This window comes from Papio anubis, chromosome 4 (assembly GCF_008728515.1).
Source record: "Papio anubis isolate 15944 chromosome 4, Panubis1.0, whole genome shotgun sequence".
Taxonomy (NCBI): Eukaryota; Metazoa; Chordata; class Mammalia; order Primates; family Cercopithecidae; genus Papio; species Papio anubis.
The window spans coordinates 77,237,625-77,251,869 of record NC_044979.1 but is presented as its reverse complement, the minus strand read 5'-3'; the positions used below and the strand labels follow the sequence as shown (position 1 = coordinate 77,251,869).

At 40.2% G+C, this 14,245-nt stretch overlaps 1 protein-coding gene across 2 annotated transcripts in view; it reads left to right on the top strand.

Moving 5' to 3' along the window:
• COL28A1 (collagen type XXVIII alpha 1 chain) overlaps positions 1–14,245 on the top strand; it is a 183,866-nt gene that overhangs the window by 150,070 nt on the left and 19,551 nt on the right. For both annotated transcript variants that reach the window (XM_031665297.1, XM_003896280.4), the window contains exons 28-33: positions 2,740–2,808; positions 3,499–3,579; positions 3,669–3,704; positions 8,884–8,920; positions 10,527–11,075; positions 12,868–13,025. In XM_031665297.1, coding sequence (XP_031521157.1) covers positions 2,740–2,808; positions 3,499–3,579; positions 3,669–3,704; positions 8,884–8,920; positions 10,527–11,075; positions 12,868–13,025 — 930 coding nt within the window. The remainder of the gene's footprint in view (positions 1–2,739; positions 2,809–3,498; positions 3,580–3,668; positions 3,705–8,883; positions 8,921–10,526; positions 11,076–12,867; positions 13,026–14,245) is intronic.

Below are 14,245 nucleotides of genomic sequence, written 5' to 3'. Positions count from 1 at the left end.
GACTTTAAACTGATTAAAGAAGACCAATCATCCCCCTACTTGTTCCCTCTAAGCAACTAATAGAGGAAGCACTCCTTCTGGGTGAGCTTCCTTGGGGGGCCCAAGACATTGTAGTGCAACACTGCATACCCATTCCCGGGGGGCCCAGTATGTCACTGCATTGGGCTTGGCTCAAGAGATAACAAAGTAAAAAGACATTCAGTGAATTAAGTTCTCTGTAGTCTCACCGCTGTAAAGAACTTGTTTTAAGTCCTCTGGTGTTGAACTGGGGAGGCAATACCATAACCCCATACCTACAACCACTTTAGAAACACATGTAAGAGAATAAAAAGAACCTTAGAGTTCACTCAAGCCGATGTGCTGTGAGAGGTTAGGGATGGGTGTGTGAAAAATTGAGCCCTTTAGTTCAACTTTAGAGAATCTGTACTTGTATTCACTTTATTTTGTACCACTTTATACAATATTTGTTTTAATGTAAGAGTTTCCTCCTAGGAATGTATACAAGTAGGCAAAGGTATATAAAAGAATATTCTTAAATTTTTTTAAAACAGAAATATTGGAGATAACCTAAATGTCCATCAAAAGGCTAATGGATAAGTTGTATTCAGTTATTTAATGAAAGAAAATACTGTATAGCAGAGAGAAAATCAATAAATTAGAACCTCATATATATATATATATATATATATACACATAAATAAATTCCAAATAGATAATGTTGAGGTTTTTTTAAAAAAATGGATGCATAAATATATCATTTATTGGAAATTTAAAATATTAAAAACATCAGCCAGGTACAGTGGCTCACGCCTGTAATCCCAGCACTTCAGGAGGCCAAGGCAGGCAGATCACCTGAGGTCAGGAGTTTGAGACCAGTCTGGCCAACATGGTGAAACCCCCACTCTACTAAAAATACAAAAATTAGCCAGGCATAGTGGCACACACCTGTAATCCCAGCTACTCGGGAGGCTGAGGCGGGAGAATCACTTGAACTTGAGAGGTGGGGGTTGCAATGATCTGAGATCACACCACTGCACTCCAGCCTGGGTGACAGAGTGAGACTCTGTCTCAAAACAAAAACAAAACAAAAATCACACAAACAAAAACAATGATGTATTATTTTGAAATGTAGTTAAAGCATAAAAACACGGATACAAATGATAAATATGAATTTCAGGTAGAGATTTTCTGTCTCAGAGAAATAGGATTGGGGATGAGCACCTAAGAGGTTTGAATTGTATCTATTTTATTTTTTAACATAGTGGTAGATAAGTGTTTATTCTATATAATTTTTCTTCTGAAATATTGCATTATAACAATTTTAAAAAGAATGAACCCTTTTGATTTAAAAAGCTTGACAGCCAATGAACAAGGTAAAGGAGGCTCAGGGATGTTGAGATGCCCAAAGTTACAATGGTCTCCACGCAAACCTCTGTGGCCCCTTCCAGGAGCGCCTCATAAGTCCCATCATGACTCCTGGAGTAGTGGCTCTCGAGCTTTAGCAGGCTTATAGCGAAATGCATACTTTGCCTTTACCTTCACCTGTGATTCTCATTTAGTTGGTTTGAGGTTGGGTCTGGGAGATGCAATTTTTATCAAGCATGCCAATGATCTTGGTGGGGACCATCAGGATACTTTTGAAAAACACAGATCAATCCCCAGGAGCCCATGGTCCTTCAAGCCTTTGCCAGAGACTCATCACTAATAATTATCCAGAGTCAAATAAGGATTGAGTATAAGATCCAAGGAGCATCGGAACTATGACTTTCTATACTTGCTAGTGATTGTTTCTGTGTCATGCTCAACACCATGAAACCCCTTGGAACCTGTGTGGTTTTGGTGGGGCAAGAAATAATGTTAAAATGTGATGGAGAAAGCTGGAAACAAGTCCTGAATGTTGCTACAAATTATCAGAGATGAAACTAACAGTGTAAGGGGAATTACATAAACAGTAACTTGGCATTAATTGTGGATGGATGCTGTTATATACTCTTTTCCGCCGTTACCAAAATGAATTTTTTTTTTTGGTTTTTTTTTTTTGAGATGGAGTTTCACTCTTGTTGCCCAGGCTAGAGTGCAGTGGTGCAGCTCACTACAACCTTTGCCTCCTGGTTTCAAGCAATTCTCCTGCCTCAGCCTCCTGTGTAGCTGGGACTGCAAGTGCACACCCACCATGCCCAGCTAATTTTTGTGTTTTCAGTAGAGACAGGATTTTGCCATGTTGGCTAGGCTGGTCTCAAACTCCTGACCTCAGGTGATCCACCCACTTCAGCCTCCCAAAGTGCTAGGATTACAGGCGTGAGCCACCGCGCCCAACCAATAACTTGTGTTTTTTAACATACCAGAAAACATGGAAAAATGTAAAGAAGATGCAACCCACCTTTACTACCATAGCTGAAATAGCAGCTATCTGTTATGTGTGAACTGGCTGATGTGTTTATAGCTTGAAATTAGCCACAGTGAAAGTATTTACACCACAGAAACAGGCAAATGGCATAAATCAGAGCCTTCACTTCTATCCTAGTCTTAGTTGTTAAACATTTACTAGCAAACCATTGAGCCATACACATACACACATACGTGAATGTATTTATATACAAATGTTTAGATATATATTTCCCCCCAATATTTAGATAATACTATAATGCAGTTTTAAACTGTAAGTGTTTTTCTGACCTAAAGAATATCCGAGCTATCCTGGGAAATTAATAGAACATCTCTTTCTCATATCCTATGTAGGGGGAACAAGGACCACAAGGCTTTCCAGGCCCAAAGGGCACAATGGGCCGTGGCCTCCCAGGCCAGAAGGTAAGTGTCTCAGGATCTTAGAGAAATGCTTAGGCTTAGGATCTCAATAGCTTCACTTTAACTTTGGAAGAACTCTCATATATGTGTCACGCGTCCCCTTACAACTCTCAGAAGAAAAAAAAAATCCACTTGAAATTAAATCCTTGTGCATTGCTTTTTCTACCTATAAATAGGTTTACTTTATAAAATGTCCTTTTCTTCGAGAGGTTGAGGTAGGGGGATTGCTTGAGGCCAGGAGTTCAAGACCAGCTTAAGCAATATAGTGAGATCCCATCTCTATGTTTAAAAAAAAATCTCATTTTCTTTATTCTCAGAAGATAACTAATAAAAGATTTATTAGTTATCTTATAACATACTTACAACATACCATGTAGGAGATACCAGATAACTCAGGAACTTGGTAAATTGTGTAATAGTTGTATGTCCTGAAAGGTGAACTGATTAGATGGTATTATTATATCTCAAGGTCTCTTCACTCTGAGACCTCTGGTTCATCATGAATTAGATTATGGTATCTGATGGGATGTAAATAAGTTACCCCCAATTTTTTTTTCAAATACTGCATTTGTATAAACAAGAACTGAAGGTCTTCAAGAGATGCCAGTTGCAGATAAACCAAAGTATAGAGCTTTTCTTATCTGGCTTTTATATTCACATTCTGAACCTATCATTTTACCCTATTGTGTAAAGGGAGAGCATGGAGAACGGGGCGATGTGGGAAAGAAAGGTGATAAAGGAGAAATTGGAGAGCCTGGATCTCCAGGAAAACAGGCAAGAAGTAGTTTTTAATGTCTCACTGTGATTTTATACTCTAACTGGTTCCAACCTATATTGACTTTTACTCTTCTTCTACCAAGTAGGGTTTACAAGGACCCAAAGGAGACCTAGGACTTACAGTGAGTATCCATTCTAGAGGGTAATTGAGGGTTTTGTGCTTGCAAAATTTTTGCATTCATGCTTTAGCTTTATAATTATGAATTTTTGGATGCAGAATTCCAGTTTCTATTTAAATGAGAGCAACTACTACCAGCCCAGTGTTGACTTAGATGCATGAGGTAATTGAATCTGACTGTGAGGGGAGAAATAAAACTTTGTCCTGCCTTATGGTGGGTGTGTGTGACTACTCCACTCGGATGCTTGGTAGAAATGATCACACTGCTATTACTGGCCAAGAAGGAGGTGGCTGTTTCAAAAAAGCCAGATTACCAAATGACTTTAATTTATGTGGTTCATCTCGTTTTAGAATGAGGACTCTTTTTTCCTGAACTAGTTCCTTTAGAAGTGCTCTGAGGAGAGCAGCAATCACAAAATTGGGATTACATTTATGTATTGATTCAATTATTCAATAAGTATTTTTTGAGCATCTACAAACGTTTTCCTGTTCTCCCCACACCATTAAGAACAGAAAACGGACTCTTTAAAGTCTCATGAGTGGAAGGCAAAGTCTCATTCTTCCTTTCTGATTTGAAGGCAATCCATCTTCTGGGGTTGAGGAAAAACAGATACCTTTTCCTTTTTTCCTGTTGGACTTTTCCAGGGGTTGTGGTCTAGGGGGGCTGACTCGATGTACTGTACTAGGAACATCCAAGTGTGAGGGAGTGACAGTTCAGTTGGTGAAGGCAAGAGCTGAGAGCTGGGCATGTGACCAACAGAACTGCACATGTGTTCTGTGGGCTGTCTGCCTTTTTCTCTTTGCTGTTCCCCACCATAAGTCAGACCCCCAAAGATGCCCATAGTAGATGAAGTAGCTACATATGCACAATTTCTCCCCAAAAGTAGCAGGGGAGAGTGTATGTAAATGAGCAGAGGAACGTTTCCTGTAGGTTTATACCTGCCCTACTGTCCCAACATGGGGAGAGGGACTGGTTTCCTTTCTCCATTCGTTTATTCATTCATTTCACCAACATTTATTGGACATATCCAGTAAACCTTACTCTGAGTCAGGCTCCAAAATAGGCACTGGGGAAATAGTGGAGAGTGAGGCTACCTCTCAGAACTGAAGGAGCTCACAGCCTGGTGGAGAGAAAGACAACAAAGGGTGTTCACCTACAGAGTGATAAATGCTATGATAGAAGAAGTGATCTGGGGGTCCAGAGCAGACAAAATGGCGTATGATGGTGTTTGAGGGCAGGATGGGCTTTATCTCTTGAGTGGAAGCTTTTCAACCAAGAGGCAGAGACCTTAGAAGTAGGGACATCATTCTGCTGACTTTGGCTTTCTAGATTCTGGAAGAAGAGACTAGCAAGACAAGAAGAGTGAAGGAAAAGAGAATTTGCATTCAGTGAGAATTTAGTGTGTGACAGGCTCTGTGTTAGGCTCCTCTACATCAGTACATGTTAGGCTCCTTACCTAGTACTGCAGGGCGTTTTAGAGGCCCCTGCTCTGGAACCCTGGTCCTTTTCCAGCTACACTCCTTCCTCCAGGTGAGAAGTCCTTGGGGCCAAAGCGCATGCACGTATGTCCCTCTGTGCCACACACTGGAGGCATGGAATTCCAGAATTCTTGGTTCACACATTGGAGGCATGGAATTCCAGAATTCTTGGTTCAAATGGCCACAGGTTTGGAGAGCTGAAGCACTGGCCTGGATGCACAGGTCCAGCCAAGAGGTGGCCAAACAGCAGGTGGTTTCAGGGGATTTGGACAGAGCTTGGAAGTGAGCACTGGTTCACGGCATGAATGCTGGCCAAACCCCCATGCAGTGTAGGACTAGTGGGTTGTGGTACAAGAAGACGGTGACAGGCTGGTGGCAATAACCTTCTCTTACCTAAGATCCCACCTTTAATCTGCATGACAGCTCCATGAGGTAGATAGTCAAATGGAGACAAATGGAGACATACAAGTTGGTTGAACATTACACTCAAAGTCATCTAGCTGGCACATAGCAGAGCCCTTATAGCTAGAGGTGGCCTGTCTGATACCAAATTCAGACTACTCCCCTATGAAAGCTGTTCTCAAAAGGCCTCTTTCCTCTCTCTCTCTCTCTCATCCTTTCTGTGATCAAATGTATCCCCCAATAGCTATCAATTGTGCAGATCCATTTTAGACTAACAAACTCCTCTTTTAAGAGGCAAATACCATTGATGGCATTAAATGTTTTAATACATCCCATAAAATTATTTAAAAAGACTCTGTTTCTCCACCTGTCACTTTGGTGTTAGCATTTCCCAGTGTCTGGCCTCAGTCTTCCCTGTCTTCAAACTCTCAGGGAATGCAGCCACTAAAGGCAGGGGACATACAGTTTGAAAAGGCTAATTCAATAGCACAGTGATGGCATATCGTGAATGAAAAAATAGTGTTTCTATTTTAAACAGAAAGAATATATTTATCGAATGTGGGGAAGGGGAAACACACTGGTTTTAAAAAGGCTGAGAAACCCTACTCCAGGCAATCTTATTTTTAGTCCCTGTTTGAATAGCCAAGTGTATACTGGCATTTCTTAAATCTACCCCCTACTTGGACAATTCTCCTGAGCACCAGATCTTACATCCTAGGCTGCCCGTGGACATATCTAGTTGGATGTTTTATAGACACATGAGACTTAGCCAGACTCAAGCTGGGCTCCGTCATCTTCATGAGCTCCCAACCTGCCCCCATCCCACTCCTGCCTCTCTCAGAGTATGGCCCCACCATCATTTGCCTCCTCTTAGACTCCTTCTTTCCCTCATCCTTTCTTCCAGTTACTCACCAAGCCCCTCATTCTTCCCCTGGAATGTCCCTCCAGGCCTGTCCTCCTCATCCATTACTACTACCACAGCCTTCCGATGTCATTTTTTTTTTTTTTTGCCTGAATTATTTAGGAGCCTCAAACCCCTCCACTGGCTGCTATGATCATCTCTCTTAAATAAAAGTTCCACCAGAGCTCTTCTCTGCCTAGGGATCATGTGAGTCCCACTGTCCAGGATAAAGTTCATACTCTTCAACATGACACAAAGGTCCTCAAGAGTCCATCTGTCTCCAACATTTCTTGTCATTGTTTCTGCTATGTGCCCTGATTCATAAGTTTACTCGAGTACTCTAATGCAGTATGCTCTGAGAGAAGGCCGACCCCCTTGCCTGAATGCTCCCCTTTCCTGTCCCAACCTGGTCAGAGTCTGCCTCCCTGGACCACAGTTGCATCCCCATTCTCCTGCCCCAGGAATTCCCAGCAGATCGAGATGGTTCCTCGGCTGTCCATAGCACTTATGAAAGCCTTCGTCTGTCTACTTCTTCCTAGATTGTGAATCCTTTGAGCGATATAAATATGATGCCTTCATCATTGGCACCAAGTAACCAAGGTAGTTGTTCAGTGATTTTAGGAGAAGGAATGAACTCTTCCAGTCACTTAAATGCAAAGAACATGAAGAAAACATTTATATATATGGTGACTTCAAGCATTTTAAACCTGATTATGCTACAAAACATGTTGCAAAATTAAAATCCAACCTTAATACATGCATTGCTCTTTTAAGGGAATAAAAAGCAAATATTCCCATAGAAAAAGGTAGGACAAAGAACATACACAGATATGCACAAGAGAAAACAACTTGGAAACATGCATATGAAAAGAAATGTAGCCTCACGAATATTTTAATTAATGTAATTTGAAACAATGATTTTGATCTATCAATTGACAAAGATGATATAATAATAACAGCCGGTATTGTGTGGCTAAAATAAAACAGATTTTCTTATCTACTGCTGTTGGAGGTGTCAGTTACTACAACTTTTCTAAAGTACAGTATGAGAGTGTGTATCACAGAGCCTTTAAGTGGCCGTACATTCAATTTCAGTAATCAAGTCTTTCAGAATCCTTAATAATGTGGAAAATGAATTATAATATAGTATTGTGGCAAATTATAACCATAAAACTTGATGTATAGTATTTTCTCCATTTATAAAAAATTAAACATAAATATATAAATACATACATTTCCCCTTTCTAGATATTTTTAATATAAATATATAAATACGTACATTTTACCTTTCTATACATGTTCTTGTTTCAGATTTTTTAAAATGTCTTTTTAAGTGTGGGAAAGCATGACAAAGCCTAGAAAAAAAGACGACTGTTGACTCTCATTTTGTAGAACTGCATTATATAACTCAGCATTGCGGTAGATGTTCTTTTTAAATAGCCACTTGGAATCATTAGCTTTTACGTACAGTTTAAAAAGTTAAATTAAAATATTATGAATATTCCCTATATATTCTACTTTTAAGCCATGTTACCGGCTACATCACCTCCACCTTGATTATGTCATTATAGATTTGTTCTTAAAAGTTTTACTTTTGCACCTGTTAAAATTTATTTTCTTAGATTGGGTCCACTGGTCCTCCTGTTGAGATCTAGGCTTCTGTTAATCATCTCTTTTAGCGTCAAGTGTTAGACAAATGTGGAATCCTGCCTTCTCTACTCTCATAGTACTTACTTATAAACACACTGCACAGGGAAGAGCATTGGCAGCTTTATTTCTAGTACACAGCTCATTTCAGGCCCTTCTGATGGAGCTCATGGGCAGCAGGACAAGGAAAGGGCATTCAGGAACATGGGGAAATGTCACCGAAGAGCCAAAGCAAGAGTGTTAAGAAGCTGAAGAGAGGACTTGAAAAATCAGGAACTAGCACAGAAAAAGAAGAGAAAACACAGCACAGGATGAATTCTCTGCAGGCATTGGGGCTTGTCTTGGTTGCTCAGCACATGTGGTTTAAATTGTGTAACTGAATGTATATATAGCGCCACACTGTAGGTATGTTAAAGTTGCCAGACCCTGTGTTGATGTGTGCATTACCATTGGTTAATCCATACCATAGCCCTGAGACACAGGTACTATTAGGGCACCAAATGCCTGAGGTCACACAGCTGATAAATGCTGCAGTTGCAATTTGAATTCCAAAAGTCTCAGCTATTAAGTTTCATAGCTCAAATGCGTTTTAGTTATGGTATATTATAGTCAACCTTTGACTTCTGTGTTATTTTATTTTCTGCATTGAAAGGATTAAGTCAAATGGTCAATGCTGATTGTAATATCTTTTATAGCTATAGGAAAAATATTATAGTCATTCATATAGTGATACATTTTTCTTTTTATCCCCTAGAAAGAAGAAATTATCAAACTTATTACAGAAATATGTGGTAAGATTTGACTCTCAAGAAAAAACCATCACTTTAAAGTATCAGCCCCACTATGTACTGGGTTGGTGAGAGAATGTGTTTGTCCAGATATATATTATATAGCTAGTAGGAAAATGTAAAGCTCATTTGAAGTCAATGGATACTGAAAGGAAGCAGTAAGAGAGACTGTGGAATCCTGATGTAAGAAAATAAAATCATCTTCCCAGACTGGTTAAGGCATGTGAGGGTGCCAGCCTAGAGTATGTAGGCAGCCGGGCCTTTTGTTAGCACAGTACTCGTTTGTATTCTGTGACATTTACCTGAGCTGAGAAGAAAAACTCAACAAAGGAAATATGACTACAAGAGCCAAACTGGTATTTGAGTCCAGCCTAGCTGGTGATTAGAATGTCTGTGTTTTTCCTGAAGCCATGAATTCTTTCTGAGTAGAGTTTTGAGTTGTACTCAGTCCCAAAGGTGGGAGGACAGAGTCACGTGTTCACCTTGCTTCACAACTACTAAATCCTTCCATGGCTGAGTGGTAAACTTAGAGTTACCAGAAAGAGGAAGTAAAGAAAAGAAATTAGCCAAAAGACAAGAGACTAATGGAATAATGATGGGAGAATCTTCTGGGTTTAAAGTAGTCAGAGGCAGGCATATTGTTGTCCTTCTATACAGAGAATCCCAGAACCAGCTTATTTCCTAGAAGACTGCTGGGCCTAAGAATCAGCCTGGGAGTCTCTCTAGTGAGAGAGCAATCTAGACATGGCTTCTGGGTTCTAGAAGCCCTATAAAAATAGCACATGATTTCCTGATGGTTTTCTGCAGTAGGCTTATTGAACAACACAAAGATATGAATAAAGAAACAGAACCCTGCTAAATTTCCTGGTGACTCTGGCAACTGCTTTACGTGGTTGTTATCAACTTAAATAGAAGGTTTTTTTAACTGACTAGTGTTCTCGGGGATTACTCCCCTCAAAAGCTTTCATAGCATGGATGTACTGCTGGCCTCCTTGGTATCGTGAAAGCTGCCATAGTTGTCATTGTGGGTGACTGGAGACATAAACTAGAGTAGTTAGGGATAGCTGTTCCTGTGTACATTTAAGATCCTAATCCTTCCACCACAATGACAATTTTTCATCCCATTACTTCATCCACTGGCCAGCCTGGTGAGCAAATTTCAATTTTCATATATGGCTATGGTTGAAGACTGAAATATCAGCTTTCAGATTCAGATTAAATACAATGGTGGGATGATAAACAGCAAATGTTGGATGGTGGTTACCTCTCTGGGAGAGGAAGAGGAATGTTATTGGGATGGCATCCACAGGGCATGCTAACTCTTTTTAAAATATTTTATTTTAAAATCCAAGAAACAAGCACATAAGCATTTATTATTATCCACTACAGTGTTTTTCCCCACACATATATTATATTATATATTATGTATATTTTAAAAGAGTCAAGTATAGAAACCAGAAGGGAGAGAGCTGTCGGGTATTTTCACAATCACAGAAGAGGAAGAGAATAATTCAGGTCTCAGGTTCATCATTGCCTTTGTCTCCCCTCCCCTCAACAATCTGATGTCAATCATTCCCACAATGTTTCTATCTCGACATTCATCTTTTAGGTTGTGGGCCCAAATGCAAAGAGACTCCGCTAGAGCTGGTGTTTGTGATTGACAGCTCAGAAAGCGTGGGGCCAGAGAACTTCCAGATCATCAAAAATTTTGTGAAGACTATGGCTGACCGGGTTGCTCTGGACCTTGCCACGGCCCGCATAGGCATTATCAACTATAGCCATAAGGTGGAGAAGGTGGCTAATTTGAAGCAGTTCTCCAGCAAGGATGACTTCAAGTTGGCTGTGGACAACATGCAGTATCTGGGGGAAGGCACATACACAGCCACCGCTCTCCAAGCAGCCAACGACATGTTCGAAGACGCAAGGCCAGGTGTAAAAAAAGTGGCCTTGGTCATCACTGATGGGCAGACAGATTCTCGTGATAAAGAGAAACTGACAGAGGTGGTGAAGAATGCCAGTGACACCAATGTGGAGATATTTGTGATAGGGGTGGTGAAGAAAAATGATCCCAACTTTGAAATATTCCACAAAGAAATGAATCTAATTGCTACTGACCCAGAGCATGTTTACCAGTTTGATGATTTCTTTACCCTGCAAGGTAAGGAAGGCTGTCTGGCCCAGGGGAAAGGCATTTACGTTGTTTCTCCAAGTACCATATCACTGGTTTGTCCTGTCCAAATAGAAAAATCTGGAGGCTAATAAGGCTTATGCCAACATTAAATGGTAACACATAAACTCCAGAAGATTAAAAATACTTAGTGTCATTCAGTTTGGACGGTACAATCCCTTGTCTTTAATCAGGGTTAATAAATGCTGAGTTGGCCTTGGAGTTAACTAGAGTCCATGGTCAACAGACAGGAATGGAGAGAAAGAATAGGACTTGGGGATATTGCTAACATTGGTTAATGTTCAGAAAGTTACCTAACTAAAATAAGGGATTGAGCAAGCCAACAGCAAGGCAGAAAACAGTCAGGAAATAAAAATGAATTAAGAAGTACATGCTGAATGAAAAAAAAGTTATGATCATCTAAAGAGATGAGAAATGCAAGTAACTGGTATAAATTAGAGGACATGTTCTAGTCTCTGTTTTTATGAAAGCAGATAATGATGAGTAAACAGGTTGATATCAGGAATTTATCTCAAAGAACAACATTTTAAAATTCATTGTACAGTGCCGGGCACAGTGGATCACAAGGTCAGGAGTTAGAGAACAGCCTGGCCAGCGTGGTGAAACCTTGTCTCTACTAAAAATCCAAAAATTAGCTGGGCATGGTGGCGTGTGCCTGTAGTCCCAGCTACTCGGGCAGCTGAGACAGGAGAACTGCTTGAACCCAGGAGGCGGAAGTTGCAGTGAGCCGAGATTGCGCCACTGCACTCCAGCCTGAGTTACAGGCAAGACTCTGTCTCAAAAAATAAATAAATAATAAATAATAAAATGTATTGTACAGTCAATGCTAATCTGATGGGCTTCTCTATGCTAAGTTTCTCCTTTCACATTAACTGATATTTACTAATGAGCCATCCTAGGACATTGATCTAATTTAATCTATGATTAAATCATGGTCAGTATGACTTTATAATAAAATGTATACCAATTCTTTGGAAACTGATGATTCACTCTGGCAGACCTGCACCTGGCAAGTTTGTGAAGTAAGAGAAAGGCTTCAGTTTGGCTTCATCCTTCTTCCTTTACCCACCTGGGAGTGGGGTCTGATGTGGCTGGGCACCGCCCATCAGTGCCTCATGCCCTGCCTACTCCGTGTACCAGCACACTGGCCTTAAGGAGAGCATACCGTTCTCAGAAACTTTCCATTTGTAATTTCTCACCTTCTCCAGAGCTTTCTAACCTGGGGTTCTACTTCCTCAATACCCTGCTGGCTGACTGGTGGGTTTGTTTATCTGGTATATTCAATCTCACTGGGCTGTGAATGTGTTAGAATAGCCAGAGACATTTCAGAGCCAACTTATATTTAATCCTTGGAGAGCTTCATCATTCTATCTGGAGTTAGTAATTTGTTACAGCCTGTAAGGAATATTTTCAACTGGCTGGCCATTTGCTATCCTTAAAACCAGAGGTAGTTGCCAATTCAACTTACTATGGGTGAGGCTAGCTCTTGACAAGGAGTGATTCACAGTGAACAGAGACACTTTGGATGAACATACATTAAAGTGATTCTTTTGCCTCTTTGTGTCATATATATTAAATCAAGTTATTTTAGATGACCTCTTACACAGGATGTAAAAATGCTTTTATAAGTTAGTTAACTTAGCAGTTGATTTCAAGTAATGGGAAATTACATATTTTAAGGAGAGTGCAGATCTTTTTAAATGAGTTTTAAGTATTGTTTCATTGCTTCTACTATCTCTCTTTTCTACTTCTTTTTTAAAAGACACCCTGAAGCAAAAATTGTTTCAAAAAATTTGTGAGGATTTTGATTCCTATCTCGTTCAAATCTTTGGCTCATCATCACTTCCACCTGGATTTGGGATGTCAGGGGAAGAACTCGGTGAATCTACTCCAGAGCCTCAAAAAGAAATTTCTGAGTCAGTAAGTAACTGTCTCACTTACTCTGTGAGCTTAAAATGGTGTATTCTCTCTGTTTGATATCAAAGATCATTCTGCCCTGCATTGTCAAGAATCAGCTGAGGCATGTGTATTTTTAGGTCCTTGGCTCTAAGTGTTAGTATCTTGACTTTAGATTTCTAGTTCTGAAATAGCATTAGGTTTTGTAGGGTATTTTTAAAAACTTATATATTTTATACGTATTTATTAAACGTTGCAGATAACATTTTTATATTATACTCCTATCACCATCAAAGTAACCATGTGTGCTATGACAGATTAACACGACACTCTGAATTCACCTACTTGCCATGCTGTGCAGTGCCTTTCATACCAGGCCACAACTCTCCCTCTTCGTCTGTGCATCTGCTTCCCACTTTGTACCCTCTCATGTTTTTTCTAAATATGCATATGCCCAACTGGCCACTCTCCCACACTCCAAGCCATGCGTTTGCTCATTTGGCTTCCACCTCCTGTGCTCTGAGTGAGGACTATGAGGGAGGCTATATATGCATATGGTGCAAAGTAGATGCTCTGTTTCAGAGCTCCTCAATCACATAGCATGTGAAGAGCCACCTCCTGAATCAATTGAGACAAATGTGACTGTCCTCCTAGCAAGCTTCTGGGAACTGACTTCAGCCAATCAGATTATGGGCAAAGATTAGTTTTTTAAGGAGAAAATAGGGGAGCCTTTTATAGTTACTAATGAGTGCTATAGTCTCTTCTCCACCAAATTGCAACTTGGGCAAGTCTAGACCAATTTCTATTAGCCCCATGGACATCCTCTGGCAAGCAGGCACACAGCAGTCATGGCCCTGTTCTGTAAGCTCAGTGAAGTCCTTGCACTGCCCTTTTCTGAAGCCTTCATGTACATGAAAGAGTGACCATGAGCCTGTGCAACAGTGTTCCAACATCAGGATTCAGCTAACAGTTTACTTAGACTAAGGCCCTAAGGAACATTCAGATCAGTAGTTGAACTCAGGGCCATTCAGGGATCAGGCCTGCGATACCATTCCTAAGGGCACAGACTATAGAACTTACTAGATTCTCATATCCTGTTCACAAAAGGGCAGAAAGGCCTCTAACATATTTCTATTTGATTAAATAGTAACCAATTGCAAAATGGGTAATTCCAGTCAGGGCAACAGATTCTACTAAATTGCAGATTGAAATTAACACAAACATTTATACTCCATGGTCTATAC